Raw genomic sequence first — 15,646 nt, 5'->3', positions numbered from 1 at the left:
TTTCTAATGTAAATAATCCTAATCTACTCAACCTCTCTTCATAGCTATCGCCCTCCATACCAGGCAACATCCTGGTGAACCTCCTCTGCACTGTCTCCAAAGCATCCACATCCTTTTGGTAATGCGGCGACCAGAACTGTACACAGTGTTCCAAATGTGGTCGAACCAAAGTCCTATACAACTGTAACATGACCTGCCAACTCTTGTACTCAATACCCCGTCTGATGAATGAAAGCATGCCGTATGCCTTCTTGACCACTCTATCGACCTGCGTTGCCACCTTCAGGGTATAATGGACCTGAACACCCAGATCTCTCTGCGCATCAATTTTCCCCAGGGCTTTTCCATTTACTGTATAGTTCGCTCTTGAATTGGATCTTCCAAAATGTATCACCTCGCATTTTCCTGGATTGAACTCCATCTGCCATTTCTCCGCCCAACTCTCCAATCTATCTATATTCTGCTGCATTCTCCGACAGTCTCCTTCACTATCTGCTACTCCACCAATCTTAGTGTCATCTGCAAACTTGCTAATCAGACCATCTATACCATCCTCCAGATCGTTTATGTATATCACAAACAACAGTGGTCCCAACACGGATCCCTGTGGAACACCACTGGTCACAGTTCTCCATTTTGAGAAACTCTCTCCCACTACAACTCTTTGTCACCTGTTGCCCAGCCAGTTCTCTATCCATCTAGCTAGTACACCCTGGACCCCATGCGACTTCACTTTCTCCATCAGCCTACCATGGGGAACCTTATCAAACGCCTTACTGAAGACCATGTATATGACATCTACAGCCCTTCCCTCATCTATCAACTTAGTCACTTCCTCAAAGAATTCTATCAAGTTCGTAAGACATGACCTTCCGTGCACAAAACCATGCTGCCTATCACTAATAAGCCCATTTTCTTCCAAATGTAAATAGATCCTATTCCTCAGTATCTTCTCCAGCAGCTTCCCCACCACTGATGGCAGGCTCGCCGGTCTATAATTACCTGGATTATCCTTGCTACCCTTCTTAAACACGGTGACAACATTAGCGATTCTCCAGTCCTCCGGAACCTCACCTGTGCTCAAGGATGCTGCAAAGATATCTGTTAAGGCCCCAGCTATTTCCTCACTCGCTTCCTTCAGTAACCTGGAATAGATCCCATCCGGACCTGGGGACTTGTCCACCTAATGCCTTTTAGAATACCCAACACTTCCCCTCCCTCCTTACGCTGATTTGACCTCGAGTGATCAAACATCTATCCCTAACCTCAACAACCGTCATTTCCCTCTCCTCGGTGAATACCAACGCAAAGTACTCATTAAAAATCTCACTCATTTTCTCTGACTCCTCGCATAACTTCCCTCCTTTGTCCTTGAGTGGGCCAACCCTTTCTCTAGTTACCCTCTTGCTCCTTATGTACGAGTAAAAGGCTTTGGGATTTCCCTTAACCCTGTTTGCTAAAGATATTTCGTAACCCGTTTTAGCCTTCTTAATTCCTCATTTCAGATTGGTCCTACTTTCCCGATATACTTTCAAAGCTTTGTCTGTTTTCAGTCGCCTAGGCCTTATGTATGCTTCCTTTTTCCTCTTTGCTAGTCTCACAATTTAACCTGTCTTCCATGGTTCCCTAATCTTGCCCTTCCTATCCCTCATTTTCACAGGGACATCTCTGTCCTGCACTCTAATCAACCTCTCTTTAAAAGCCTCCCACATATCAAGTGTGGATTTACCCTCAAACAGCTGCTCCCAATCCACATTCCCCAGCTCCTGCCGAAATTTTCTGTAGTTGGCCTTCCCTCAATTTAACACTCTTCCTTTAGGACCACTCTCGTCTTTGTCCATGAGTATTCTAAAACTTACGGAATTGTGATCACTACTCCCAAAGTAATCCCGTACTGAAACTTCAACCACCTGGCCGGCCTCATTCCCCAACACCAGGTCCAGTATGGCCCCTTCCCGAGTTGGACTATTTACATAATGCTCTAGAAAACTCTCCTGGATGCTCCTTACAAATTCTGCTCCATCTAAACCCTTAACACTAAGTAAATCCCAGTCAATGTTGGGAAAATTAAAATCTCCCATCACCACCACCCTATTGCTCCTACATCTTTCCAATCTGTCTACATATTTGTGCCTCTATCTCACGCTCACTGTTGGGAGGCCTGCGGTACAGCTCCAACATTGTTACCGCACCCTTCCTATTTCTGAGCTCTGCCCATATTGCCTCACTGCTCGAGTCCTCCATAGTGCCCTCCTTCAGCACAGCTGTGGTATCCTCTTTGACCAGTAATGCAACTCCTCCACCCCTTTTACCTCCCTCTCTATCCCACCTGAAGCATCTATTTCCTGGGATATTTAGTAGCCAATCTTGCCCTTCCCTCAACCAAGTCTCAGTAATAGCAATAACATCCTACTCCAGGGTACTAATCCAAGCCCTAAGTTCATCTGCCTTATCTACTACACTTCTCACATTAAAACAAATGCACCTCAGACCACCTGTCCCTTTGCATTCATCATCTACTCTCTGCCTACTCTTCCCCTTAGTTACACTGACTTCATTATCTAGTTCCTTACAGGCTTTAGTTACTACCTCCTTACTGTCCACTAACCTCCTCATTTGGTTCCCATCCCCCTGCCACATTCGTTTAAACTCTCCCCAACAGTGTTAGCAAAAGCACCCCCTCGGACATTGGTTCCAGTCCTGCCCAGGTGTAGACTGTCCGATTTGTAATAGTCCCACCTCCCCCAGAACCGGTCCTAATGTCCCAAAAATCTGAACCCCTCCCTCCTGCACCATCTCTCAAGCCACTCATTTATCCTGCCTATTCTTTCATTTCTACTCTGACTAGCATGTGGCACTGGTAGCAATCCTGAGATTACTACCTCTGAGATCCTGCCCAAATACAACAGTTCACTCACCTTCCCAGAGTGCAATTCGACCGCTCCCACTCAGCTCCGCTGCCGAAATGAAGAACTTACCTTCCCGGCAGCCCCCTGGTCCTCGCTCTCACCGCTCCCGCTGCTGCTTAAAAAAATGGAGGCCGCTGATTCCATGAGGTAAGTATTTAAATGGGAAACTTACCTTCTTGGCAGCCCCCTGGTCCTCGCTCTCTCCGCTCCCGCTGCTGCTGCAAAAATACAGTCAGGACGGAGTTGCCCTGGAGTCCTCAACATTGACTCTGGACTGCATGAAGTCTCATGGCTTCAGGTTCAACATGGTCAAGGAAATCTCCTGCTCATAACCACGGACTGCTGTCCCTCAGCTGATAAATCTGTACACCTCCAAGTTGAACAATACTTGGAGGAAGCACTGAGGATGGAAAGGGCACAAAATTACTCTGGATGGGGGATTTCAATGTCCACCACCAAGAGTGTCTCAGCAGCAGTACTACTGATCAATTGAGTCGGATCCTAAAGGACATAGCTATTAGACTGGGTCTACATCAGATGGTGAGGTAACCAGCAAGAGGGAAAAACATACTTGACCTCATCCTTACCAATCCTCCAGCTGCAGATGCATCTGTCCATGACAGTATCAGTAAGAGTGACCACCACACATTCCTTGTGGAGATGAAGAACCACCATCATATTGAAAATACCTTCTATCATGTTGTGTCGTACAATGCTAAATGTCTCAGACTATGAACAAATCTAGCAACTCAAGACTGGGCATCCGTGAGGCACTATGGGTCACCACAGCAGAGGAATTGTACTCCAGCACAATCTGTAAGCTTATGGCCTGGCATATCCCCCACTCAACCATTACCATCAGGCCAGGAGATCAACTCTGGTTCAATGGAGAATGCAGGAGGCCATGCCAGAAACAGCACCAGGAAAACCTGAAATTGAGGTGTCAACCTGTGAAGCTACCAAACAGGACTACTTGCATACCAAACAGCGAAAGCAGCAAGTGATAGACAGAGCTAAGCAATCCCACAACCAACGGATCAGATCTAAGCTCTGCAGTCCTGCCACATCCAGTCATGAATGGTGGTGGACAATTAAACAACTCACTGGAAGAGGAGGCTCCACAAATATCCCCATCCTCAATGATGGATGAGTCCAGCACATCAGCGCACAAGATAAGGCTGAAGCTTTTGCAGCAATCTTCGGCCAGAAATGCCGAGTAGATGATTCATCTCACCTCCTCCAGTGGTCTCCAGCATTACAGAAACCGGTCATCAGCCAATTTGATTCACTCCACGTGATATGAAGAAACGGTTAGAGATATTGGATGCTGCAAAGGCTACGGGCCCTGACAACATCCCGGCAACAGTACTGAGGACTTGTGCTCCATAACTTGCTGCTCCCCTGGCCAAGTTGTTCCAGTACAGTTAAGACACTGGTATCTACCCAACAATTTGGAAAATTGCTCAGGTATGTCCTGCACGTAAAAGGCATGACAAATCCAACCTGACCAATTACCGCCCCATCAGTCTACTCTCAATCATCAGGAAAGTGATAGAAACTGTTATCAACAGTGCTATCAAGCAGCACTTGCTCAGCAAAAACGTGCTCAGTGACGCCCAGTTTGGGTTCTGCCAGGGCCACTGAGCTCCTGACCTCATTACAACCTTGGTTCAACCATGATGAAAAAGTTGAATTCCAGAGGTAAGGTGAGAGTGACAGCATTTGACATCAAGGCCACATTCAATTCGGTGGGGCATCAAGGAGCCCTAGAAAAACTGGAAGCAATGGGAATTATGAAGGAAAGTCTCCACTGGTCTTATCTGGCACATAGGGAAGTTGTTGTAGTTGTTGGAGGTCAGTCATCTCAACTCCAGAATATCTTCCAAAGGAGTCTCTCAGGGCAGTGTTTTCAATCCAACCATCTTCAGCTGCTTCACCATGGCCCTACCTCCATCATAACGTCAGAAGTGGGGGTATTTGCTGATGATTGCACCATTATCAGCACCATTCATGACGACTCCCATACTGAAACAGGCAATGTTCAAATGCGACAAGATCTGGACAATATCCAGGCTTGGGGTGACAAATGCAAAGTAACATTCGCGCCACACAAATGCTAGGCAATGACCATCTCCAATAAGAGACAATCTAACCACCACCCTTGACGTTACTGAATCCCCTGCTATCAACAATGGATTGCCATTGACAAAAACTCGCCATATAAATTTGGTGGCAGCAAGAGCAGGTCAGAAGCTAGGAATACAGTGGTGAAAAACTCACTTCCTGACTCTTCAAAGACTACAAGGCACAAGACAGGAGTGTGATGGATGGGTGCAGCTCCAACAACGCTCAAGTACCATGACACCATCCAGGACAAAGTAGCCACATGATTGGCACCACATCCACAAGTGTCTACTCTCTCCACCACTGACACTCAGTAGCAGCAGTGTGTACCACCTATAAGATGCACAGCTGACATTGCTCCTTCCAAACTCACAAGCACTACCATCTAGAAGGACAGGGGCAGCAGGTGCATGGGAACAACACCAACTGCAAGTTCTCCTCCAAACCATTCACCATCCTGACTTGGAAATATACCATTGTTCCTTCACTTTCACTGGGTCAAGATTCTGGAATTCCCTCCCTAATAGCAACTTAAACCAAGTGGATTGCAGCGGTTAAAGAATGCAGCTCACCACCACCTTCTCAAGGGCAAGTAGGGATGGGAAATAAATGCTGACTATCAGCAATGCCCAGGTCCCAAGAGAGAATTTTTTAAAAAAGCATAGAAATGGTGTGCAGGAATATTGGGAAAAGACAGGATAATAGGTGGAGTCATAATGGGCCAAATGGCCTCTTTTGCTCTCTAACAATTCTGTATTTTGTGACTCCAGTTTTACTAGGACTCCTTGATGCCGCGCTTGGCTGAATATTATCTTGAACTCAGGACAGTCACCGTTGCCTCACTGAGGGCATCGGCTCTTTTGCCCATGTTTGAACCAAGGCTATCATGAGGTCAGGAGCTGAAAGTGCCTGACAGAACCAAAACTGAGAGTCAGTGAGCATAATATTGTTAAGAAATCACTGACACCATCACTTTATTGATGATTGAGTGCAGACTGATGGGGCTGGGTTAGATTTGTCCAGCTTTTATGTGTACAGGATATATGTGGGCAGTTTAGCATAATGTCGGGTGGATGCCAGTGCTATAGCTGTATTGGAACAGCTTGACTGGGGGAGCGATATTTTTTGGAGCACTAGTCTTCAGTACTATTGCCGGTGTAACCTTTGCAGTATCCAGTGCCTCCAACCATTCATGTGGAATGAATCGAATTGGCTGAAGACTGGCATCTGTGTTGCTGGGGAGTTTGGAGCAGGCTGAGGATGGATCATCCACTTGGCACTTCTGGCTGATGAGTGTTGCAAATACCTCAGCCCTACCTTTTGCACTGATGTGCTGGGATCCCCCATTATCGAAGATGGGGATATTTGTGGAGTTATTTCCTCTGGTGAGTTATTTCATCGTCCACCACCATTCATGACTAGTGGAGACATTCAATGAGTTCAAAAAGAGATTGAATGGGTACTTGAAGGAAAAAAGATATAAGATATGGAATATAAAATATGGAATTTACAGAAACAAGTACTGGGGCCATCTAGTAATGACACAACAGGAGGTAGCCAGTCACACAAGACCCGTCTTGGAGCTATCTTCATCTATAAATTTCATGATCTGAAGGATTGAAGGATCAACTCGACTCATTCCTAGTGTAGCTGCCATAGGAATGCTGGCAGAATCAGTGATGCCAACACAGCTAAAGTAGAAGCAGTCACAGAAGTAAATTGAAAGTGCACAGTGCTACACCAAATTGGATGATATGGTCCCTCAGCATCAGAGTTATGTTCTCCTAGCTGCTTACCAATTCCACCAGCGTGTCTGCCCCACACTTCTCCACCAATCATATCTCATCTCCAAATTTCTTTTATGACCACTTCCTGAAATCAGCATTCATCACTTACAGTGCTGCTAACCACATAAACCGTACACCTCAGAAACAAGTAAATGTAGATGTCATTTTTACCAATTTATTTTATTTTTACATTTATAACAGACATAAATGTTTATTAAGTAAGATCAACATTTGTGGAACGTGGTAAAAATATATAAACTTGATAATCTAGCTGCCACGTGACAAATAGCAAGATATAGTAGAATACACTGGGAACAGTTGGAGGCCAAACTTCACCCCCTCTGCAATCTGGAATTTGAACCATGTTATGGCACAATTAGTGATGATTTGCCATATAATCATAACACAGAGAAGGGGGCCATTTGGACCATTGTACTTATGTTGGGTCTCTGAGCAATTTAATCAGATCCATTCACCTGCTTTATCCTCTAATCCTTTTCAATTAATTCCCATTTGTTGGTGAATGATTCCCTGCCTTTTCAGGCAGCACACTCCAGACGATGATAAATTGCCACACCAAGCATTGTTCATCCCTCCTACCAATTAACATAAATCGATATCCTCAAGTTACACACCCAACTGCCACTCTAATTGGTTTGTAGTCATTTATACCACCAAAATTCCATATGATTCTTAACACTGTTATCTCACGGAAACTTCTGTGCTCTAAGGAACCCCCAACTTCTCCACGTTCACTGAACATCTTCATTTCTATAAACCATTCCAAGTAAATCTCTTCTTCAGCCTGAATCTGATGCCAACAGATTAGCTCATCTAGTGTGAGGAGGACCTGCAGTCCTTTCTGCCATTCAATGAGATCATGGCTGACTGGTACCCCAACTCTATTTACCTGCTTTTGCTCCACTGTCTCTTAATATCCTTACCCAACAAAAATATCCTAAGATCAAGTGCAAAAACTTTGGAGCGACCCTGAATGTACAGCTTTGAGGAGCAAATTCCAGATGCCTGGTGGCCTTTGGGTAAAAACAAAGGTGTTTCTTGTTGTTGATGCTGGATAACTTGGCTCTAATTTTCAAATTGTGCTCTAAACGGTGAATGGAAATATGGATAATTTTACTTTTCACTTCTACTGATGTGTAAATCAGAGCTTTCTCTGGATCAGTAAAAAATATTCAGTAACCATGTACACGTGCGTATGGTGCAGTTGATATTAGAGTCCATTTTGTAATGTAAAATGGTGCCTAACAGATGCCAATTATAATTGTTCAGAATGTGAAAACCTTACAAATTCTAGACTTGAATCTGAAACCCTGCCCTGAGAGTGAAGTTACCTACAGAGGAAGTGACCATTTGGATACCATTGCTGTTTCCCAGCATCCCTTATGGTTTTGTGCCTGTTACCATTGCATTGTGCCACACCCCTACACTAGATCACCAATGAGAATCTCCGTTGTTGTCAGGTCCAAATGAGGTACCCAGGGAGACAGGAGGCTTGATATTTGATACTTCCAGTCCTCATGGATGGTAGGATATTAATAATGGACTGAACTTCCTCTCTTGGTTGGTGCACTGATTGTCAGTTGCCATGGTTACCAGTGGCCCTCTCCCCTTGACCTGTCACACCAGCTGAGCATGATGCTCATTCTTTCCTGTCTTCTTGTTCACTATCATTGCATGGCAATGTTCCCTAGGAGTGTGTCCACAAGAAAATGAGCTCCACTCACAAGAAGTGAAGTTCTTTGGTAAGGCACAAGCTTTATCCTGATGTGTGATAACTGACATAATCTGTGTTGTTGATGAAAGTCCATTTAACACTGCATCTTTGCTGAATCTTTGAGAGCAGACTGAGGAAAAAGGGAAACTTGATGAAGGTGTCTCCTCCAAACTCGGCGTACACTGTCCTGAGTGTCACAGCTAGCTTGCCACAGAATTCACTTGTGAAGCATGTCCTCCATGGTCACTCGTCCCCAGCTACCGAGGATGAAGGTTTCAATATCACACTCATTCTCACCCCGAGCAATCCTGAAGTAACCATTCTCGCCCCAATCCCTTCCCCAAGAGTTAGCAGCAATCTGGAACAGAAAGAAAGAGGAAGACATCAGCCCACATTCCTCAGCCCTTCCAGTAACAACTTTCCAGCATCATTTCCCATCTTCCGCAATGTGTCCATCCACTCTCATGTTTCAGAAATGTAAAGGAGGGCCTGACATGCGAGAGAATGAAGGACACTGCAGAGGCAGCCTATTTAGCTTATTCAGCATTTCAATGCATGTTCTTGACCCCAAAAGGAATGGAAAATACAAATGGCCCAACACACTCTGGGCCTGATAGAGGACAGACATTAGCCAGCATTTCCAGTAGCATCATTGCTAATTAGGCCCTGTTTACAGGAGGACATCATGTGAGAGACAGTCAAAACAAAAGTTCCCAGAATTGAAAAGATTTTTATTTCCTCTTTCATGGGAGGAGGGCTTTACTGGCTGGACCAGCATTTATTTACCCATCCCTAGCTGTCCTTCAGAAGGTGCTGCCTCTCAAACAGTCACAGTCCTTGTGATGTCAGGACCCAGCACCCAGAGTGCTGTTAGGAAGGAAATTCCAGGATTTCAACCCAATGACAGGGGTGGCACGGTGGCACGGTGGCTCAGTGGTTAGAACTGCTGCCTCACAGCACCAGGGACCTGGGTGCAATTCCACCCTTGGGCAACTGTCTGTGTGGAGTTTGCACATTCTCCCCGTGTCTGCGTGGGTTTCCTCCGGGTGCTCCGGTTTCCTCCCACAGTCCAAAGCTGTGCAGGCTAGGTGGATTGGCTATGCTAAATTGTCCGTAGTGTTCAGGGGTGGGTTATGGCGGGGGTGGGTCGGTATGGATTTGTTGGGCCGAAGGGCCTGTTTCCACGCTGTAGGGATTCTATTCCATGATAAAGGAATGGCAATATATTTCCAAGTTAGGAAGGCAAGTGATCTGGAATAGATTTTGCAGGTGGTGGTGTTTCAATCTATCTGCTGCCCTGGTCCTTCTAGATGGTACAGGTTGTGAATATAGAAGATGCTATCTGAGGAACCTTGGCGAATTGCAGCAGTACATCTTGTACATGGTGCACTCAGCTGTTACTATGTGTCAGTGGTACAGGAAGTCAATGAATAAAGTCGTGCAGGTTACTGATCAAGCAGGCTGCTTTATCCTGTTTGGTCTTGATCTTCCTGAATGATATTGTGCATTGTGGATCAATTACAGGTTGTTGTTGCAGGATGCCTAAAAAAAAACAATCTGTGCGCTTTTCAAGAGAAGACCTAAAGTTGCTGAAGTTATACGAAGAGATTGGGCACCCCTTTGAATAAGGCCTGAAGACATCATTAGGCGAGTTAATTGAGTTTTGGGAGAGGACAGGTACCCTTTGGAACTATGAAAAGTAGAGAGGAATGTGTGTTGAAAAGTAGACAAACTGATTGGAACTACCAAACTCATTGAAAATGTTGAGCTGTCACATTAACTGTCAACCTGTCAAGGGAGTTGTGAAGCTCATTGGAAGGGTTAAACTGCAGTTTTTAAAAAAAAAATATCAGAGCTTGCTATTGCACTCTTTCGATGACAAGAAGGCAGGTTATGATCTGGCTGTTGATAGGTTGGGAAACAGGGGGGATGCAATGAGACCAGGGTAACCTTGTACACCAGTCGCTGAAAGTTAGCACGCAGGTGCTGTAGGCAAAGGCGGCAAATGGTATGCTCGTCTTCATAGCGAGAGGATTCGAGTACAGAAGCAGAGATACCTTGCTGCAATTGTCGTTGGTTAGACCACACCTGTGGTATTATGTGCAGTTTTGGTCTCCTTTTCTGAGGCTGAATGTTCTGACTATGAAGGAAGTGCAACAAAGGTGTACCAAACAGATTTCTGGGATGGTGGGATTGACATATCAGTATCAGTATATTGACATATCAGACACTGTATCAGTTTGGATTATATTCATTGCAGTTTAGAAGAATAAAAGGCAATCTCATAGAAACTTATAAAGTTCTACCAGGACTATACAATATGTTCCTGATGACTGGGGAGTCCAGAATCAGGGGTCACAGTCTAAGGATACAGGTTAGGCCATTTAGTACTGAGATGGGGAGAAACCTCTTCACTCAGTGAATGATGAGCTTGTGGAATTCTCTGTCACAGAAAGTGGTTGAGGCCAAAACAGTGAATGTTTTCAAGAAGTTAGATATGGTTCTTACGGCTAAAGCGATTGAAGGGCATGGGAAGAAAGTGGGAACAGGGTACTGAGTAAAATGATCAGCCATGATCATTACTGAATGGCAGAGCAGACTCAAAGGGCCTACTGCTATTCATATTTTCACAACCTATCATTATTCACAGTGAGGAGCCGATCTGTTCGCAGCTTGACCCACAGCTCCAAATGGTTATACAGTCATTGAAGTAGGGTTATGAATACATATGGTTATTTTCTTTTAAAGACATTAAGCTATTGGAGGAATTTCAATGTTCAGACATTTAAAACAATTTTTTTTTTAATAAAATGAAGTCATAAATAGAAACAAAGGTTTATTTCATCTCACATGGGCCCAGAGGTAAAAGGGAAATGATAGGGGTTGTATGGTATGGGTTGGCATTAAGGAAACATAGGAATACAAAGGGCAATTGAGTCAGAAGGGCATACATGGCATAGATCAGTAGAGATGGCTTGAGGGGTGGATGGGGCCTGAGCCCGGCATTGATGGAGCATAAGGAGAGAGCGCGCGAGAGTGTGAGAGGTCTCTGTGGTCTGTGTGTGTCGTCTGTGCGTCTCACAAAGTGTCAGGGGGAGGGTGTGATGGCTGCTTTTTTTCCCCTTCCTTTGTTTCTTAAACTTGGGACAAAAGTCGTGGATCACCAGGGTCAGCATTTACACAGCCAGCCTCGGTATCAAACAATCCCAGGGACTATCGTTAAACTCTTTATGAGGGGGGGAATGGCAGGCCTGACTTCTGTTCACACCTGCCCAACCTCAGACTGCTGGGGAACATTCTCTAGAATTCATTTTGATGAGTTGATTTTTTTTTTTACTCAAGAGCAACAAATCAGGTCTCCATACCATCCCTGCCATTGGAGTGCCAAGGGAGCTCACTTTCAGTTTAAAACAGTAGAGGAAGTTTTACTCGGTATCTACCCCCATGCTGACCTTGTCCAGAGTGTTTGGTGGGGACTGTGGGTACCTGAAATGAGAGGGATTTCTATAATCCTTTTTTAGCAAATACAGCCTTGTCTCCAAATGAAAAGCTGAGCTTTGTTTCAACATGCTCAACATTCAGATTAAGACAACAACCCCTGCTGAGTGTGATATGTTATTTTCAGTTCCAACTAGGTCTTTTACTGTTGTTTTATTTCATAATGTATTGAGAATCTCCAGTGTATCAAATACTCAAATGTCTTGATCTGTGATGATGGTGCAGGTAAACATTTCAACATTGACCTAGGGGCAAATAACTGTCTGTCAGTTCCCCATCCGATCACTTGCTACACTTAAAGGTGGCAACTTCAGCTGCCACAGTCACCCTCCAGCACCATATCGTCCTTGCCCATTTTTCATGGAAACAATGAGGTGCCATAGGCTATTCATCTGCGATGGACATCTTGGCTGGTCTCCCACCTCTCTTTCCTTACCTACCTTTCCAATGCACATTTGCAATGTACAGCGAAGTCCTGGCTCATTCTCATTCTCACATGGTGATCTTTTGCTCCCCACTCTGCTACTCAGTTTAAAGTAGTAGAGAGAGCTTTACTTTCAGTTTCAAAGAGTAAAGAGAGCTTCATTCTGTATCTCCTTTCTGTTTCAAGATAGCGACAGCGGAGTAGGCAGCGTTCGGGCTTCTCAGCCTGGGGCTTGCCAATCTGTCCGCTTTGTTTTTTTCCCCCCTTTTCTTTCTCTCTCTTTTTGTTTTCTAGGATTTAAATATTTTTTTCCTGATAAGAAAACTTACCTTGGAGCAGATTAGAGCCGGAGTGGAACGGGCTGAAGGCCTGGAGCGGTGTGGAGCAGGGGTGGTTTTTGGACTGGGGTCTGGCACAGGCGGTCAATGGCTTGCAAGGCTGGTCAGACCATGTGTGGAAGCCCCTGCACTGAGCTACTGCAATGTAACATTTATCTGCAATTTGTTTCTGACTGTAACTATGTTTTATTTATACTATGAATCACTGTAAGGTAATGCAACTTCTTTTCATTTTTACTCCTCTTGTTGTATCTAAGATTTGTACCTAGGTACCTTATAGCTAAGATGGTGCCATGAGAGGCGACATTGAAAACTTTTCACTGTACTCCTGTACTTGAGTACACGTGACAATAAAGGATATTCTATTCTATTTTTAGGGTCTTTGATGGGGATGGTGTAGAGAGAGATTTATTTTCAGTTTAGAAGAGTAGAGGGAGCTTTATTTCCCCTTTTAAAGATTAGAGAAAGCTTTACTCTTAACCACGTGTTGCCCCGTCTTCGGAGTGTTTTATATGGACTGTGTTGAGGCATACTTACTTTCAATTTAAAAGAGTAGAAGAAACTTTACACTGTATTTAACCCCACGTTGTCCCTGTCCAAGGTGTTTGATGTGGACAGTGTCATGATAGCTTTACTTTGTTTACTTTAAATTTAAGAGAGTACAGGTAGCTTCACTCTGTATCTAACCAAATGCTATATCTATCCTGGCTGTTCTTGATGGGACAGTGTAGAGGAATCTTTACTCTGTATCTAACCCTGTGCTGTCCTATCCTGGGAGTGTTTGATGGGGGACAGTATAGAGGAATCTTTACTCTGTATCTGACCCCGTGCTGCACCGTGTCCCAGCGGACTCTTACATTCTAATTGGGATAAAAAGAACGTTATTGTGTTGTGCGCATGGTTGTGATTTCCACATACCCAGTATTGGCGAATCTGTCCATCATGTCCTTGCTCTTCACCCCACCTACAACAAGAAACACAAAGAAACAGTTTTCTGATTAGAATAGAATTTCAAACTCAAACAACAGAGCTCTACTTCCACCTTGTCTAATCCATGGAGGAAAGGTCCCCATTGATTTGAGAGTCTTCTCCTCCTCCTGGGCAGAATTTACACAGTCAGCTGTTCTAACACCAATGGGGGTGTACAGGCCTCAGAGGAACCTAATCAACAAACATTCATAGAATCCCTATACTGTATGAAAGCAGGCCATTCAGCCCACTGAGTCCTCACATTAATGAAGATAGGGCCAAAGTCAGGCAGCTTTCCTTAGCCACTGAAAGAAGATGAACCAGTGAAGTTGATATCAGGTGGGAATCAGGAGTGTCAACCCTTTTTGAGAGAAAGTAAGACTTCTTTTTATATAGCGTCTATCATGACAAAGAGATATCTCACAACCATATAGTCAACAAAGTACAAACATTGATGTGATCATGGTGAGATCATTGGCATGGACGCTGGGGAAACTGCCCCATCTGTGTGCTGTAGGATTGTCGACCTGAGTGTAGACAACGATACTATCATTTCACAAATGGCACAACAGGCAGTACAGCACTCCCTCAGCAGTGGAAGCCTAAATTGTGTGTTCAAGTACGGCCTGCATTCAAACATTTTGGCTCAGAAGCACAAATGATTTTACCCAAGGACAAAAACAGAAGTTGCTGGAAAAGGTCAGCAGGTCTGACAGCATCTGTGAAGAAAAATCAGAGTTAACATTTCAGATCCGCTGACCCTACCTTAGAACTGATGGTAAGATTCAGGAATGCCATGTTGATGTTCTGGGCATGTTGATATAGGTGTTGGGTGTCTTGAAAAACATTAAGGTAGATATGTTCCCACGGTCTGATGGGATCTATCCCAGGATACTGAAGGAGGCATGGGAGCAGATTGCTGGGGCCTTGACAGAGATTTTTGTATCCTTTCTTAGCCACAGGTAAAGTCCCAGAAGACTGCAGAATAGTTAATGTTGTTCCTTTATTTAAAAAGGTCAACAAGGATAATCCAAGAAATTATAGGCTGCTGAGTCTTACATCAGGAAAAGGGAAATTATTGGAAAAGATTTTTAGAGACAGGATTTACTCACATTTGGAGAAGAATGGACTTTTTAGGGATAGCAGGGCTTTATACTAGGTGGTTTTGTCTCACAAAGTTCTTTGAGTGTTTTGAGGAAGTAACAATGATGATTAGGACATAGAACATAGATCAGTACAGCACAGTACAGGCCCTTCGGCCCACGATGTTGAACTTTTACCCTAAACCTAAGGTCTCTCTAACCTCCACCCCTACCTTATACTATCATCCATATGCCTATCTAATTGCCGCTTAAATGCCCCTAATGAGGCCGACTCCATTACCTCTCCGGCAATGCATTCCACGCCCCTACCACTCTCTCAGTAAAGAACCTACCTCTGATGTCTCCCCTATATCTATCTCCACTTACTTTAAAACTATGCCCCCTCATAATAGCTACCTCCACCCTAGGAAAAAGTCTCTGGCTGTCCACTCTATCTATACCTCTGATCATTTTGTACATGATTGATGAAGGTAGAGCAGTGGATGTTGTCTACATGGACTTTGACAAGGTCCTGTGTGGTAAGGTGATCCAGAAGATGAAGTCACAAGGGATCCATGGTGAGTTGGCAAGTTGGATACAAAACTGACTTGGTCATGGAATACAGAGAATAGTTGTGTTTTTTCCTGACTGGGGGCCTATGACCAGTGGTATTCCAGAAAGATCAGTGCTGGGGCTGCCATTGTTTGTAATATATAAATGATTTGGATTTGTTGATGGTCTAAATAGTAAGCATCCAGATGACATGAAAATTGGTGGTTT

At 44.4% G+C, this 15,646-nt stretch overlaps 1 protein-coding gene across 2 annotated transcripts in view; it reads right to left on the bottom strand.

The window, feature by feature from the left end:
- Positions 1-6,975: 6,975 nt before the first annotated feature.
- The window catches only part of tinagl1 (tubulointerstitial nephritis antigen-like 1), a 68,954-nt gene continuing 60,283 nt past the window's right edge, over positions 6,976-15,646 (bottom strand). For both annotated transcript variants that reach the window (XM_048613051.1, XM_048613050.1), the window contains 2 exons: positions 13,734-13,779; positions 6,976-8,913 (listed from right to left, as the gene is read on the bottom strand). In XM_048613051.1, the coding sequence (XP_048469008.1) occupies positions 8,773-8,913; positions 13,734-13,779 (187 nt within the window). In that variant the 3' untranslated portion in view covers positions 6,976-8,772. The remainder of the gene's footprint in view (positions 8,914-13,733; positions 13,780-15,646) is intronic.

The sequence above is a fragment of the Rhincodon typus genome, chromosome 27 (assembly GCF_021869965.1).
Source record: "Rhincodon typus isolate 14 chromosome 27, sRhiTyp1.1, whole genome shotgun sequence".
NCBI classification, from domain to species: Eukaryota; Metazoa; Chordata; class Chondrichthyes; order Orectolobiformes; family Rhincodontidae; genus Rhincodon; species Rhincodon typus.
This window is presented reverse-complemented; position numbering and strand designations above follow the sequence as displayed.